The 12663-nt window shown below is 45.9% G+C and overlaps 2 protein-coding genes across 3 annotated transcripts in view; one reads left to right on the top strand and one right to left on the bottom strand.

Annotated features, from left to right (window-relative positions):
- Positions 1-12663, bottom strand: part of LOC311304780 (uncharacterized protein) — a gene marked incomplete at its 5' end in the record, with an annotated part of 578336 nt that overhangs the window by 247910 nt on the left and 317763 nt on the right. The window lies entirely within an intron of this gene.
- bub1 (BUB1 mitotic checkpoint serine/threonine kinase) overlaps positions 1-12663 on the top strand; it is a 29549-nt gene that overhangs the window by 7295 nt on the left and 9591 nt on the right. Inside the window, exons 10-18 of one of the 2 annotated variants that reach the window (XM_084432144.1) lie at positions 603-862; positions 2799-2848; positions 3108-3224; positions 4600-4701; positions 5681-5762; positions 5926-5995; positions 9646-9820; positions 9896-9968; positions 11610-12406. In XM_084432144.1, the coding sequence (XP_084288270.1) occupies positions 603-862; positions 2799-2848; positions 3108-3224; positions 4600-4701; positions 5681-5762; positions 5926-5995; positions 9646-9820; positions 9896-9968; positions 11610-12406 (1726 nt within the window). The remainder of the gene's footprint in view (positions 1-602; positions 863-2798; positions 2849-3107; positions 3225-4599; positions 4702-5680; positions 5763-5925; positions 5996-9645; positions 9821-9895; positions 9969-11609; positions 12407-12663) is intronic. The other variant, XM_084432145.1, reaches the window with a different exon arrangement.

Below are 12663 nucleotides of genomic sequence, written 5' to 3' on the forward strand. Positions count from 1 at the left end.
GACACCTGATATATTGTGAAAGAGCAGCAAAAGTACAGCTTCAGACTCAGGACACAGGTTTGGACTATCGTCTGCGAGGGCAAATCTCAACATTCAACTTCAGATTTAAATTCACATGTGTCAGGTGTCCACACTGGAGGTGTGAGTGTAGATGTTCACGGACAAGTACGAATATTTATTGCACAAGTTCTCAGATTCACATCAACGTGCTCTAGAGTTTTGCTACTCTTTTACCTTCATACGATGACATCATTACACCAGCAGGTGGCGACAAGGGACTCAAATTTATTTGTCACTGAATCATTCTTTCTAGAATTATGAAAGAAGTCAAGTCTATGAGTGAGGCATTAAATCATTCATTCAAACCAATTATGTTTTTTTTATTTCTTTTTAAACTCGGCTGAGCAATTAATATTTTGTCTATTGAGAATCGTGATCTCTATTTTAAACCAAACAAATCGTGATTCTCAGTTTATCCAGAATCGTTCAGCTCTGGTGCGAGTTAATTTGAATGGATCATGAAATATTTGTAGTAGTAGTGCTTGATTGTTTATATCGTCACTAAATATAACTGAATGATGGTGTATTATGGTGATGCGCAGGAGCGTCAGACAGCAGCGTTACACCGAGCCGATCTCCTCGAGCCAGTGGCGTTCTCCAGACCTCAGACTGGACTGCAGCTCCGCTCTGAGACCGCAGGGCATGCTGGGACAGAGACCAGGCGTTCAGTGACAGACCCGTTCCCCAGCGCAGCGCTCGACCGTAGAGAGAGTCTGATGACACACACACACCAGCTCTCAGAGAGACACACACCATCCCTGATCCAGAGCAGCTTCTGTACCGCACCTGAGAACACCGATCTGTGAGTGACACACACACACACACACACACACACACACACACACACACACACACACACAGGCGCACCTATCTTTGTGGGGACTCTCCATAGACGTAATGGTTTTTATACAGTACAAACTGTATGTTCTATCCCCTTACACTAACCCTACCCCTAAACCTACCCATCACACACACACTAACCCTACCCCTAAACCTACCCATCACACACACACACACACACACACACTAACCCTACCCCTAAACCTACCCATCACACACACACTAACCCTACCCCTAAACCTACCCATCACACACACACTAACCCTACCCCTAAACCTACCCATCACACACACACTAACCCTACCCCTAAACCTACCCATCACACACACACTAACCCTACCCCTAAACCTACCCATCACACACACACTAACCCTACCCCTAAACCTACCCATCACACACACACTAACCCTACCCCTAAACCTACCCCTAAACCTACCCATCACACACACACTAACCCTACCCCTAAACCTACCCATCACACACACACTAACCCTACCCCTAAACCTACCCATCACACACACACTAACCCTACCCCTAAACCTACCCATCTCACACACACACTAACCCTACCCCTAAACCTACCCATCACACACACACTAACCCTACCCCTAAACCTACCCATCACACACACACTAACCCTACCCCTAAACCTACCCATCACACACACACTAACCCTACCCCTAAACCTACCCATCACACACACACTAACCCTACCCCTAAACCTACCCATCTCACACACACACTAACCCTACCCCTAAACCTACCCATCACACACACACTAACCCTACCCCTAAACCTACCCATCACACACACACTAACCCTACCCCTAAACCTACCCATCACACACACACTAACCCTACCCCTAAACCTACCCATCACACACACACTAACCCTACCCCTAAACCTACCCATCTCACACACACACTAACCCTACCCCTAAACCTACCCATCACACACACACTAACCCTACCCCTAAACCTACCCATCACACACACACTAACCCTACCCCTAAACCTACCCATCACACACACACTAACCCTACCCCTAAACCTACCCATCACACACACACTAACCCTACCCCTAAACCTACCCATCACACACACACTAACCCTACCCCTAAACCTACCCATCACACACACACTAACCCTACCCCTAAACCTACCCATCACACACACACTAACCCTACCCCTAAACCTACCCATCACAGGAAACATTCTGCATTTTTACATTTTCAAAAAAATATAATTTAATGTTTATTAACCCATTTCCCTCATGGAGACCGCTGGCTGGTCCCCACAATGGAGGTGATCTCAGGTTTTACTATCCTTGTGGGGCCATTTGGTTCCCACAATGTAATATAAACAAAAACACACACACTCACACACACGCACACACACACATCCACTGTAACACACACAACATCCCTGATCCAGAGCAGCTGCTGCACCCAACCTGAGAACACCTGTCTGTGAGTGACACACACACACACCTGCCTCAGTTGTGAAGATATAATACAGCAGGTGAAAAGAACAAACCAGTGTTTTAAAAGTGGTTTACTGAACAAACTATCTTTCATCAAAGTGATGATTTTAGTCTTTAATGCGTTGACTTTCTGACATGACCTCTTCAAAGTTCACCAGTGGAGAGGAAGTGCTCAGAGAAGAGTGTGCTCTCCTCCACATGTGCTGAAACTTTAGGAAACATTTAGACATATATGTTTTATTAGTTTCTTTAAAGAGAAACCGAATGCACTACGATGAAAGTATAAGAATATCTGGCAAGTTGAAAAGTTTGAACTAGTATGAAGTATTGAGAGATGAATATTGATGTGATGCGGTTGTTGTGTGTGTGTGTGTGTGTGTGTGTGTGTGTGTGTGTGTGTGTGTGTGTGTCTGTAGAGCTGCGTGTGATCAGGGAGATGCGGATGCAGATGGAAACGTTACAGACAGTGAGTATTTCTCCTCATGTTCACTCGGTCCTGTAGAGTTTCTAGAAGAGCACTCACTCAATCTCTCCCTCTCTCTCCCTCTCTCTCCCTCTCTCTCCCTCTCCCTCCCTCTCTCTCCCTCTCTCTCCCTCTCCCTCTCCCTCTCTCTCCCTCTCTCTCCCTCTCTCTCCCTCTCTCTCCCTCTCTCTCCCTCTCTCTCCCTCTCTCTCCCTCTCTCTCCCTCTCTCTCCCTCTCTCTCCCTCTCTCTCTCTCTCTCAGCGTCATGTGGGGCTTTCAATCACTCTCATGTTACTCCAAACTCCTCTCTGGGTTTCGTTCAGGCCACCCCGTCCCGTGTTCTCCCTTCTCCCACTGTCAACACACGTGAGGCTTTGGGTAAGAACACACACACACACACACCTGATCAAAGCTTGAGATCACATGTTCACTTGGGCGGCGTGTGGGTCTGGATGCTGGATGTCTGGACCTGCGTGACAGCTGCTGTGGAGCTGCTGTGTGACAGGTGTACAGCGAACAAGCTAAAAACCAGGAAATAAGCTTTTCTAAGCTGTCGACCCCAAAAAACGAGCGTTTAAGGACACAAGCGTGGAGACAGGCTATTAAAGGAGAACTCCGGTCAATTTTAACATTGAGCTAATTTTTTTGTACATTTGGAGTGCTGTCAGCACAGAGAACAACGACACAAATCGGTGTTGCCTACACCGTGTTATCCTCTTTTTAAAATTTGCACCCTGTTGACTTCAATGGGGCAAGTTTTAAACCATAAAAATGATGTTTATTCAGCCAGCGCACATACCTGTATTTACATCCTGTTTTCGGTCGAAGTCCACAGTAGTCGATTGTCGAGTTCACGCGCGATCATAGGTACTAAACCTAGGCGCGTGAACTCGACAATCGACTACAGTGGACTTCGACCGAAAACAGGATGTAAATACAGGTATGTGCGCTGGCTGAATAAACATCATTTTTTATATATATCTTTCACATCTACTGCAGTCAGATTCACCCGCGATCACTCCGAAGGAATCACTCACATGACCTGTGCACTTGTAATGACACATCAAGGATGTTAAGAGGCTAAAAGCAGGTTTAAAACTTGCCCTATTGAAGTCAACAGGGTGCAAATTTTAAAAAGAGGATGACATGGTGTAGGCAACACTGATTTGTGTCGTTGTTCTCTGTATTGACAGCACTCCAAATGTACAAAAAAATGAGCTCAATGTTAAAATTGACCGGAGTTCTCCTTTAAGACAGAGCAAGAACTAACATTGCGCCCACTGGAGGCGAGAGGACAGCTTGGCTTTCAGAAATATAATATATAAAACTGGCATTTGGATATCTGACTTACCAGTGACTAAATGTTTTCTGCACACGTCGTGCATTTCCAGAGCGTTCTGAGTGTCAGGATCCCACAGTTCACCCGTTCTTCCAGCCTGTCTCCACTTCTGTGTCCTTAAACACTCGTTTGTTGGGGTCGACAGCTTATAAAAGCTTATTTCTGGGTTTTCTAGCTTGTTTGCTGTACACCTGACACACAGCAGCTTTCAGACATGGCTTGTTTTTTGCTGTAAGTCAGAAATGATGAGGAGGAGCTTCACATGATACAGAGTCAGTGGAGAGGGCTGGACTGTTTCCCCCCCAGATTTTCAGATTATGATGCATGTCGCTCTGTCTCAATTCAGTGCACTGCTGGTGTTATTTGTGTTGCTGTTGTCATTGGTGTGTGTGTGTGTGTGTGTGTGTCCTGCAGGTGTGATCATGGACATGTTTCAGGCGCCCACCCTCCTCCAGGAGTCCATGTTCAACAGCATCGTTCAGCCGGAGGACAGTTTCGAGAAGAGCTGCAGGATTAGTACGTCCTGCTCTGAACACACACACACACACACACACACACACACACACACACACACACACACACACACACACACACACACACACCACATCTCTAACTCATCTAATGCTGTTTCGGATCATTCTCATGTCTCGTAAGCATCATCAAACAGTACATCACTTCCTCTGGCTTCCTCGTGTTGTCCAGTGTAATGATGGCATCGTCAGGGCTTTGTTTGCACTTTTGCTCTCATGATTCACTATTCCCCTTTCAGTGAGTCATTGGACTGATTTAAACGAATAGTTCTTGGATTTGAGAGATTTGTGAGTGTGTTTGATCGATTCATTGTTCACAGCGGTGGAAGAAGCAAACCGTACATCTCGAATCCCTTCTCTATATGTCCCACCAGCCACGAGACAACTGCTCTTCACTTTTAAAAAACTTCCCAATCATAGTTTATTATATCTTATTTAGCTAATCATGTTCTGATTATTCCTGTCATATTTAGTTAATTAAAACATCAACAAATGCAACAAATTGTTTCTATGCAAATTGTCCAAAAAAAGTCCAAACTCCTTGAGGTTTTGATTTTATCATGTTTGATGTGAATGAAAATAGTCTTTATTAGTCATTAAGATGTGGATGAAGTGACGAAATATATTTTATATATATATATATATATATATATATATATATATATATATATATATATATATATATATATATATAAGTATGTTATAAGATCTTTTGAATTCAATGTAATTTGGCCCAGATTAAATAAGGATTTGATCATGCTTGTACAGTGCAACAGCACTAATCACCAGGCCATTGGAAATAACCAACTAATAACTAATCAATCAGAACTAGAGTCTGTAACCACATAATCAAACAATTATTTTGATGACTGTGTAATCTGATTTTAAAAATTGTATCAAAGTGTGAAAAGTATCTGTGTTTGTATTGAAGAGCAGTGCTCTGACTGTGTGATGTGTGTGTTCAGGCAGCGCCCCCCCGTGTGTTACAGCAGCCGGCACGACTCCGTTCATGATCTACCAGGACCGAGATGAGCAGGAGAACGGAGGGTGAGTTCACTCTTTCAGTAATATAACTCTCTCTCTCTCTCTCTCTCTCTCTCTCTCTCTCTCTCTCTCTCTCTCTCTCTCTCTCTCTGTCTCTGTCTCTGTCTCTGTCTCTCTGTCTGTGTCTGTCATGGAGAGAGAGATCTGACTGTGTTCTGTCCTTCAGTTCTGATCAGGCCCGAAGCGAACCAGCCGCGACCCGAGCGCTGACGGAAATACCACCGTCCAAAGCCTACGTGAGTATTGCTAGTTGTTTCCCAATACCTATTTTTATGGGAATTTTGGGATAAAAAAAAAACTCATGCACTCAGTTGAGGTGGATAAATGTTTTATCCGATAAGACATGCACATAAACTCAGATGGAAACGCATTTACCGAATAAATCCCTCGATGCGCAACAAAAACTCAGCGTCAGCTGTGATTGGATAACTGGAGTAACCAGCGGACCAATGGCATCGCAGCATCTCAGATGTTGGTTTGGTGTTTCTGAAACGACGAAGTGTGTGATCAGAATGATTTGGTTTAATTCCCTCCAGAAGCGTCTCACACACACGGGTGTGTTCCCAAACACCAGCATCCGAACGCAAGAGAACATGACAGCGTTTGAGTTTCGCCTGACGCTCTGAGACACACTCGTTATGATGGAGGGAAAACAGACACATTGCAGAAACTCACATTTATCAGATATTTTGAGCCTGTTTCCCAGGAAGTGATGATTTCGTTTTCTTTAGGAATGGAAACGTTTGTTTTTTCCTCTTCAGTTCTGTGCACAAGTTAGCTTCATCACGTGGGCTGCAGAGCTGGCTGTAGAGATGGATGGATGTAGAGCTGGCTGTAGAGCTGGATGGATGTAGAGATGGATGGATGTAGAGCTGGCTGTAGAGCTGGATGGATGTAGAGATGGATGGATGTAGAGCTGGCTGTAGAGATGGATGGATGTAGAGATGGATGGATGTAGAGCTGGCTGTAGAGCTGGATGGATGGATGTAGAGATGGATGGATGTAGAGCTGGCTGTAGAGCTGGATGGATGTAGAGATGGATGGATGGATGTAGAGCTGGCTGTAGAGCTGGATGGATGTAGAGATGGATGGATGTAGAGCTGGCTGTAGAGATGGATGGATGTAGAGATGGATGGATGTAGAGCTGGCTGTAGAGCTGGATGGATGGATGTAGAGATGGATGGATGTAGAGCTGGCTGTAGAGCTGGATGGATGGATGTAGAGATGGATGGATGTAGAGCTGGCTGTAGAGATGGATGGATGTAGAGCTGGCTGTAGAGATGGATGGATGTAGAGCTGGCTGTAGAGATGGATGGATGTAGAGATGGATGGATGTAGAGCTGGCTGTAGAGATGGATGGATGTAGAGATGGATGGATGGATGTAGAGATGGATGGATGTAGAGCTGGCTGTAGAGATGGATGGATGTAGAGCTGGCTGTAGAGATGGATGGATGTAGAGCTGGCTGTAGAGATGGATGGATGTAGAGCTGGCTGTAGAGATGGATGGATGTAGAGCTGGCTGTAGAGATGGATGGATGTAGAGATGGATGGATGGATGTAGAGATGGATGGATGTAGAGCTGGCTGTAGAGATGGATGGATGTAGAGCTGGCTGTAGAGATGGATGGATGTAGAGCTGGCTGTAGAGATGGATGGATGTAGAGATGGATGGATGTAGAGCTGGCTGTAGAGATGGATGGATGGATGGATGTAGAGATGGATGGATGTAGAGCTGGCTGTAGAGATGGATGGATGTAGAGATGGATGGATGGATGTAGAGATGGATGGATGTAGAGCTGGCTGTAGAGATGGATGGATGTAGAGCTGGCTGTAGAGATGGATGGATGGATGTAGAGATGGATGGATGGATGGATGTAGAGATGGATGGATGTAGAGCTGGCTGTAGAGATGGATGGATGTAGAGCTGGCTGTAGAGATGGATGGATGGATGTAGAGCTGGCTGTAGAGATGGATGGATGTAGAGATGGATGGATGTAGAGCTGGCTGTAGAGATGGATGGATGTAGAGCTGGCTGTAGAGATGGATGGATGGATGTAGAGCTGGCTGTAGAGATGGATGGATGTAGAGATGGATGGATGTAGAGCTGGCTGTAGAGATGGATGGATGTAGAGCTGGCTGTAGAGATGGATGGATGGATGTAGAGATGGATGGATGGATGTAGAGATGGATGGATGTAGAGCTGGCTGTAGAGCTGGATGGATGGATGTAGAGATGGATGGATGTAGAGCTGGCTGTAGAGCTGGATGGATGGATGTAGAGATGGATGGATGGATGTAGAGATGGATGGATGTAGAGCTGGCTGTAGAGATGGATGGATGTAGAGATGGATGGATGTAGAGCTGGCTGTAGAGATGGATGGATGGATGTAGAGATGGATGGATGTAGAGCTGGATGGATGGATGTAGAGATGGATGGATGGATGTAGAGATGGATGGATGTAGAGCTGGCTGTAGAGATGGATGGATGTAGAGATGGATGGATGTAGAGATGGATGGATGGATGTAGAGCTGGCTGTAGAGATGGATGGATGTAGAGCTGGCTGTAGAGATGGATGGATGTAGAGCTGGCTGTAGAGATGGATGGATGGATGTAGAGATGGATGGATGTAGAGCTGGCTGTAGAGATGGATGGATGGATGTAGAGATGGATGGATGGATGTAGAGATGGATGGATGTAGAGCTGGCTGTAGAGATGGATGGATGTAGAGATGGATGGATGTAGAGCTGGCTGTAGAGATGGATGGATGTAGAGCTGGCTGTAGAGATGGATGGATGTAGAGATGGATGGATGGCTGTAGAGATGGATGGATGTAGAGATGGATGGATGGATGTAGAGATGGATGGATGTAGAGCTGGCTGTAGAGATGGATGGATGTAGAGCTGGCTGTAGAGATGGATGGATGTAGAGATGGATGGATGGCTGTAGAGATGGATGGATGTAGAGATGGATGGATGTAGAGATGGATGGATGGCTGTAGAGATGGATGGATGTAGAGCTGGCTGTAGAGATGGATGGATGTAGAGATGGATGGATGTAGAGATGGATGGATGTAGAGATGGATGGATGTAGAGATGGATGGATGGATGTAGAGCTGGCTGTAGAGATGGATGGATGTAGAGCTGGCTGTAGAGATGGATGGATGTAGAGATGGATGGATGTAGAGATGGATGGATGTAGAGATGGATGGATGTAGAGCTGGCTGTAGAGATGGATGGATGGATGTAGAGATGGATGGATGTAGAGCTGGCTGTAGAGATGGATGGATGTAGAGATGGATGGATGGATGGATGTAGAGATGGATGGATGTAGAGCTGGCTGTAGAGATGGATGGATGTAGAGCTGGCTGTAGAGATGGATGGATGTAGAGCTGGCTGTAGAGATGGATGGATGGATGTAGAGATGGATGGATGTAGAGCTGGCTGTAGAGATGGATGGATGTAGAGCTGGCTGTAGAGATGGATGGATGTAGAGATGGATGGATGGCTGTAGAGATGGATGGATGTAGAGATGGATGGATGGATGTAGAGATGGATGGATGTAGAGCTGGCTGTAGAGATGGATGGATGTAGAGCTGGCTGTAGAGATGGATGGATGTAGAGATGGATGGATGGCTGTAGAGATGGATGGATGTAGAGATGGATGGATGGATGGATGTAGAGATGGATGGATGTAGAGCTGGCTGCAGAGATGGATGGATGGATGTAGAGCTGGCTGCAGAGATGGCTGTAGAGATGGATGGATGGATGTAGAGCTGGCTGTAGAGCTGTGGCTGTAGAGATGGCTCGAGGCCAGTGATCCCCCTGATATCTCCCAGTCTGTGTTGGTCTCGGGACGTTTCCTCCTTGACGGTGTTTGTCTTTCTCAGGACACTCCAGTCAGCACCGAGTCCATGACGGATGAGAGCACCGTGTGGGGAGCGAGGAACGTCTCGGTCGGCCCCTGTCCCAACCACACGCGTGACTTCTCCCTGTCCGCCCACCTGGTGTCCACACCCCTCCACCCTCACGTGCCGCACGCCTGGGACATGGAGCAGGGCCAAGGTATTCCACCGCAGGACATCACGCATCACAGGCTATCTGCTGCTGTTGATCTGACATGTGTCTGTGTTCTCCCAGGGGAACACGAGGTGGTGCGGGCCGTCAGCGGGTCGGAGGAGAACCCGTATGTTCGCCAGCCCACTAAACTCAGGTATGGTCCTCGCTGAACACAACACCGGCACTCTCCAGCAGGTCAGCTCTAGCGCTGATGTGTAGATCTGTTTCAGTCAGTTCAACTGGCATTAACACATGGAGACATATGGACTTGATCTCAGTTTTTGTTATAGTAACACTTTATTTTGATGGTCCACTTTAGACATTCTACTGCCTTTAAGCTAGGGCTGCACAATATATCGAAGTTATCGAAATATTTCATTTGATTATTTCATTTACATTTGATTATTCAGTTTCTGTTGTTAAACCTAATGTAGGATAACCTGAACCCCTGAACCCCGAGGTTTACACTGATGCTAAAATAACACTTCTAATGCGACAGTAAAACACTGATGTTCACTGTCAGAAGCTGTAGGGATGTTTTCTTGTCACAAAAATAATGTGAAACACATGTAGGTTATATCATTTTAAAGATATTTTGAAGACAATTTAATAAAATTTTACACACTTTAAGCATTAATCGTATCGCATATCGAATATCGCATTATTTGAGTTATCGCATATCGCATTTTTCGTCAATATCGTGGAGCCCTATTTTAAGCGACTTTAAAACTACACGTCAACTTATTCTACTAACCCTAAACTAACACTCTATTACAGGCTATAATACTATACTGAGAGTTAGCTGACATGTAGACAAGTTACTTATAGATAGTAGAATGTCTAAAGTCGACAATCAAAATAGTGTGACCAAATTCTGAATATATTTAAAGTAATAAAAAGAATCTTAAAAAGAAAATCTAGTTAATGTTTTCCATAATTCATGAATGAGAGAAAAAGGGGGAAAATATAAATGTGTGTATATATAAGCAAGCTGTGGGGTAGTTAATCTGATTTTTTTTTTTTTTTTTTTCATATGAAAAAAAATAAACCAGAGTAAGTACCTCACAGCTTATATAAAGTCAACCTTTGAAGTAAAAGTTCAGCAAAGTTGAACTTGTATAGATTATAAAATTTGGATTTCATACATTCATTTCTGAAAACAAAATCCTGTCATCCAGCATCTCCTCCTTCCTCTTTCATCCTCATCACCAAACATGTATTTTAGCTGGACAGATCAATACATAAAAATAAAAAAATCACAAAAAATGTAGGATGTTGGAAAACAGTGTCTCTTCTGTTAAGCAAATGCTTTTTAATCTCTGCTGTTGCATCAATGCAAATGAACAAGCGCGCCGTTATTTGTTGTGTAGTGACGAGTGTGTTGAAGTAAGCCAGATATGATCAGATTCTGTGCAATACGCTGTATTTAATATATGATGATGACTCGAGTTGAGTATTTGTGCTAAATCTGCGCAGATTTGGCTTACACGAACTTCAAGCACACGGAGTAAACATGAGTGACACGTCAAATTGTCTAGTGATTTGGCAGCGTCACCCGACACATTCAGCCGGTGTTAAAAAAGCAACTTAAATGTCCTAATTGAACTAATGCCTAATCCTGGCTTATTCTAATCCCTGTCTGTGAAACCAGGCCTAGAGGTTTGATGTGAACTCAATAGGTTTGGTCTTCGTCTCCGTTGTGTCTTACTGCTGTGTGAGCCGATATGTGTGTGTGTGTGTGTGTGTGTGTGTGTGTGTGTGTGTGTGTGTGTGTGTGTGTGTGGTTGGTCTGCAGTCCCATCATGGAGCAGAGTCCGCTGGAGGAGAAGCCGTCGGAGCTGGACGTCAGCAGGGCTCAGGGCACGATCGTGGGTGAGGGCGTGTCGTTGGCTCAGACCCCAGGGCTCTCTCTGGCCCAGAGCAGCTGTAGCAGCAGACACCCGCTGGCCGCCCTGTCCTTCCCCGACCACACGGCCCTGAGGACGCAGGACGAGTCCATGAGCAGACCCAGCTGGAGCATCTACCAGAGCCCGGAGAAACAGCCCACGCTCACAGAGCCAGCAGTCAGCGAGAGGTCCTTTCACAGCCGCACGCCACTGGAGGAGCAGGACGTCCTCATGAGCCCGAAAGCTCCCGCGGGACTGAGCTGGTTCCAGGTGGACGGCTTGACCCACGCAGCAGAACCGGATCTCGACGTCATGATGAGTCCGGCTCCGGTGTCTGTATCCGCTCAGCCCGCCTGGACCGTCTACCAGAGCCTGGAGAAAGCCCCCGAAACGGACCTCCTGTGGGCGACGGGCCCAGAGCCGGCGGCTGAGCGGGATCTCGACATGCTGGAGGAAGGGGGCGTTCTGCTTCCCAAACAATCCTTCCAGCAGCGGAAATCAGGAGTGAAAGCACTTCAGATGTTGCATGAATCTCTTTTAATGAGTCCAAAACAGTCCCCTAAGGAGGAGTCCAGGAGCCCAGACCGGTTCAGCGCTGACGGCCCTCAGCGGACCACAGAACCGCATCTGGAGGCCATGACCAGCCCATCGCGGAGCTGCAGGAGAACCAGTGCTCCCATGAGCCCCATGGACACATCCAAACCAGGTATTCGTTTTATGTAGCGCCTTTCCCTAGCTCAAGGTCACTTTACATTTTACATTACAACACATTTACACACCCCTCACACACATTGCAAACACATAAGCACACTTATAGCTACATTATCCAAAGTACATGTGTTTTTAGCTGAGTCTAAGGTAGCCACAGACGTGTAAGGGGGAGTGAGTTACATCATTTAGGAGCATTGACACTAAATGACCTTCCACCTTCAGTGGACAACTGAAAACGAGGGACCAGGCAGA

This window comes from Rutilus rutilus (genome assembly GCF_951802725.1).
Source record: "Rutilus rutilus genome assembly, chromosome: 15".
Taxonomy (NCBI): Eukaryota; Metazoa; Chordata; class Actinopteri; order Cypriniformes; family Leuciscidae; genus Rutilus; species Rutilus rutilus.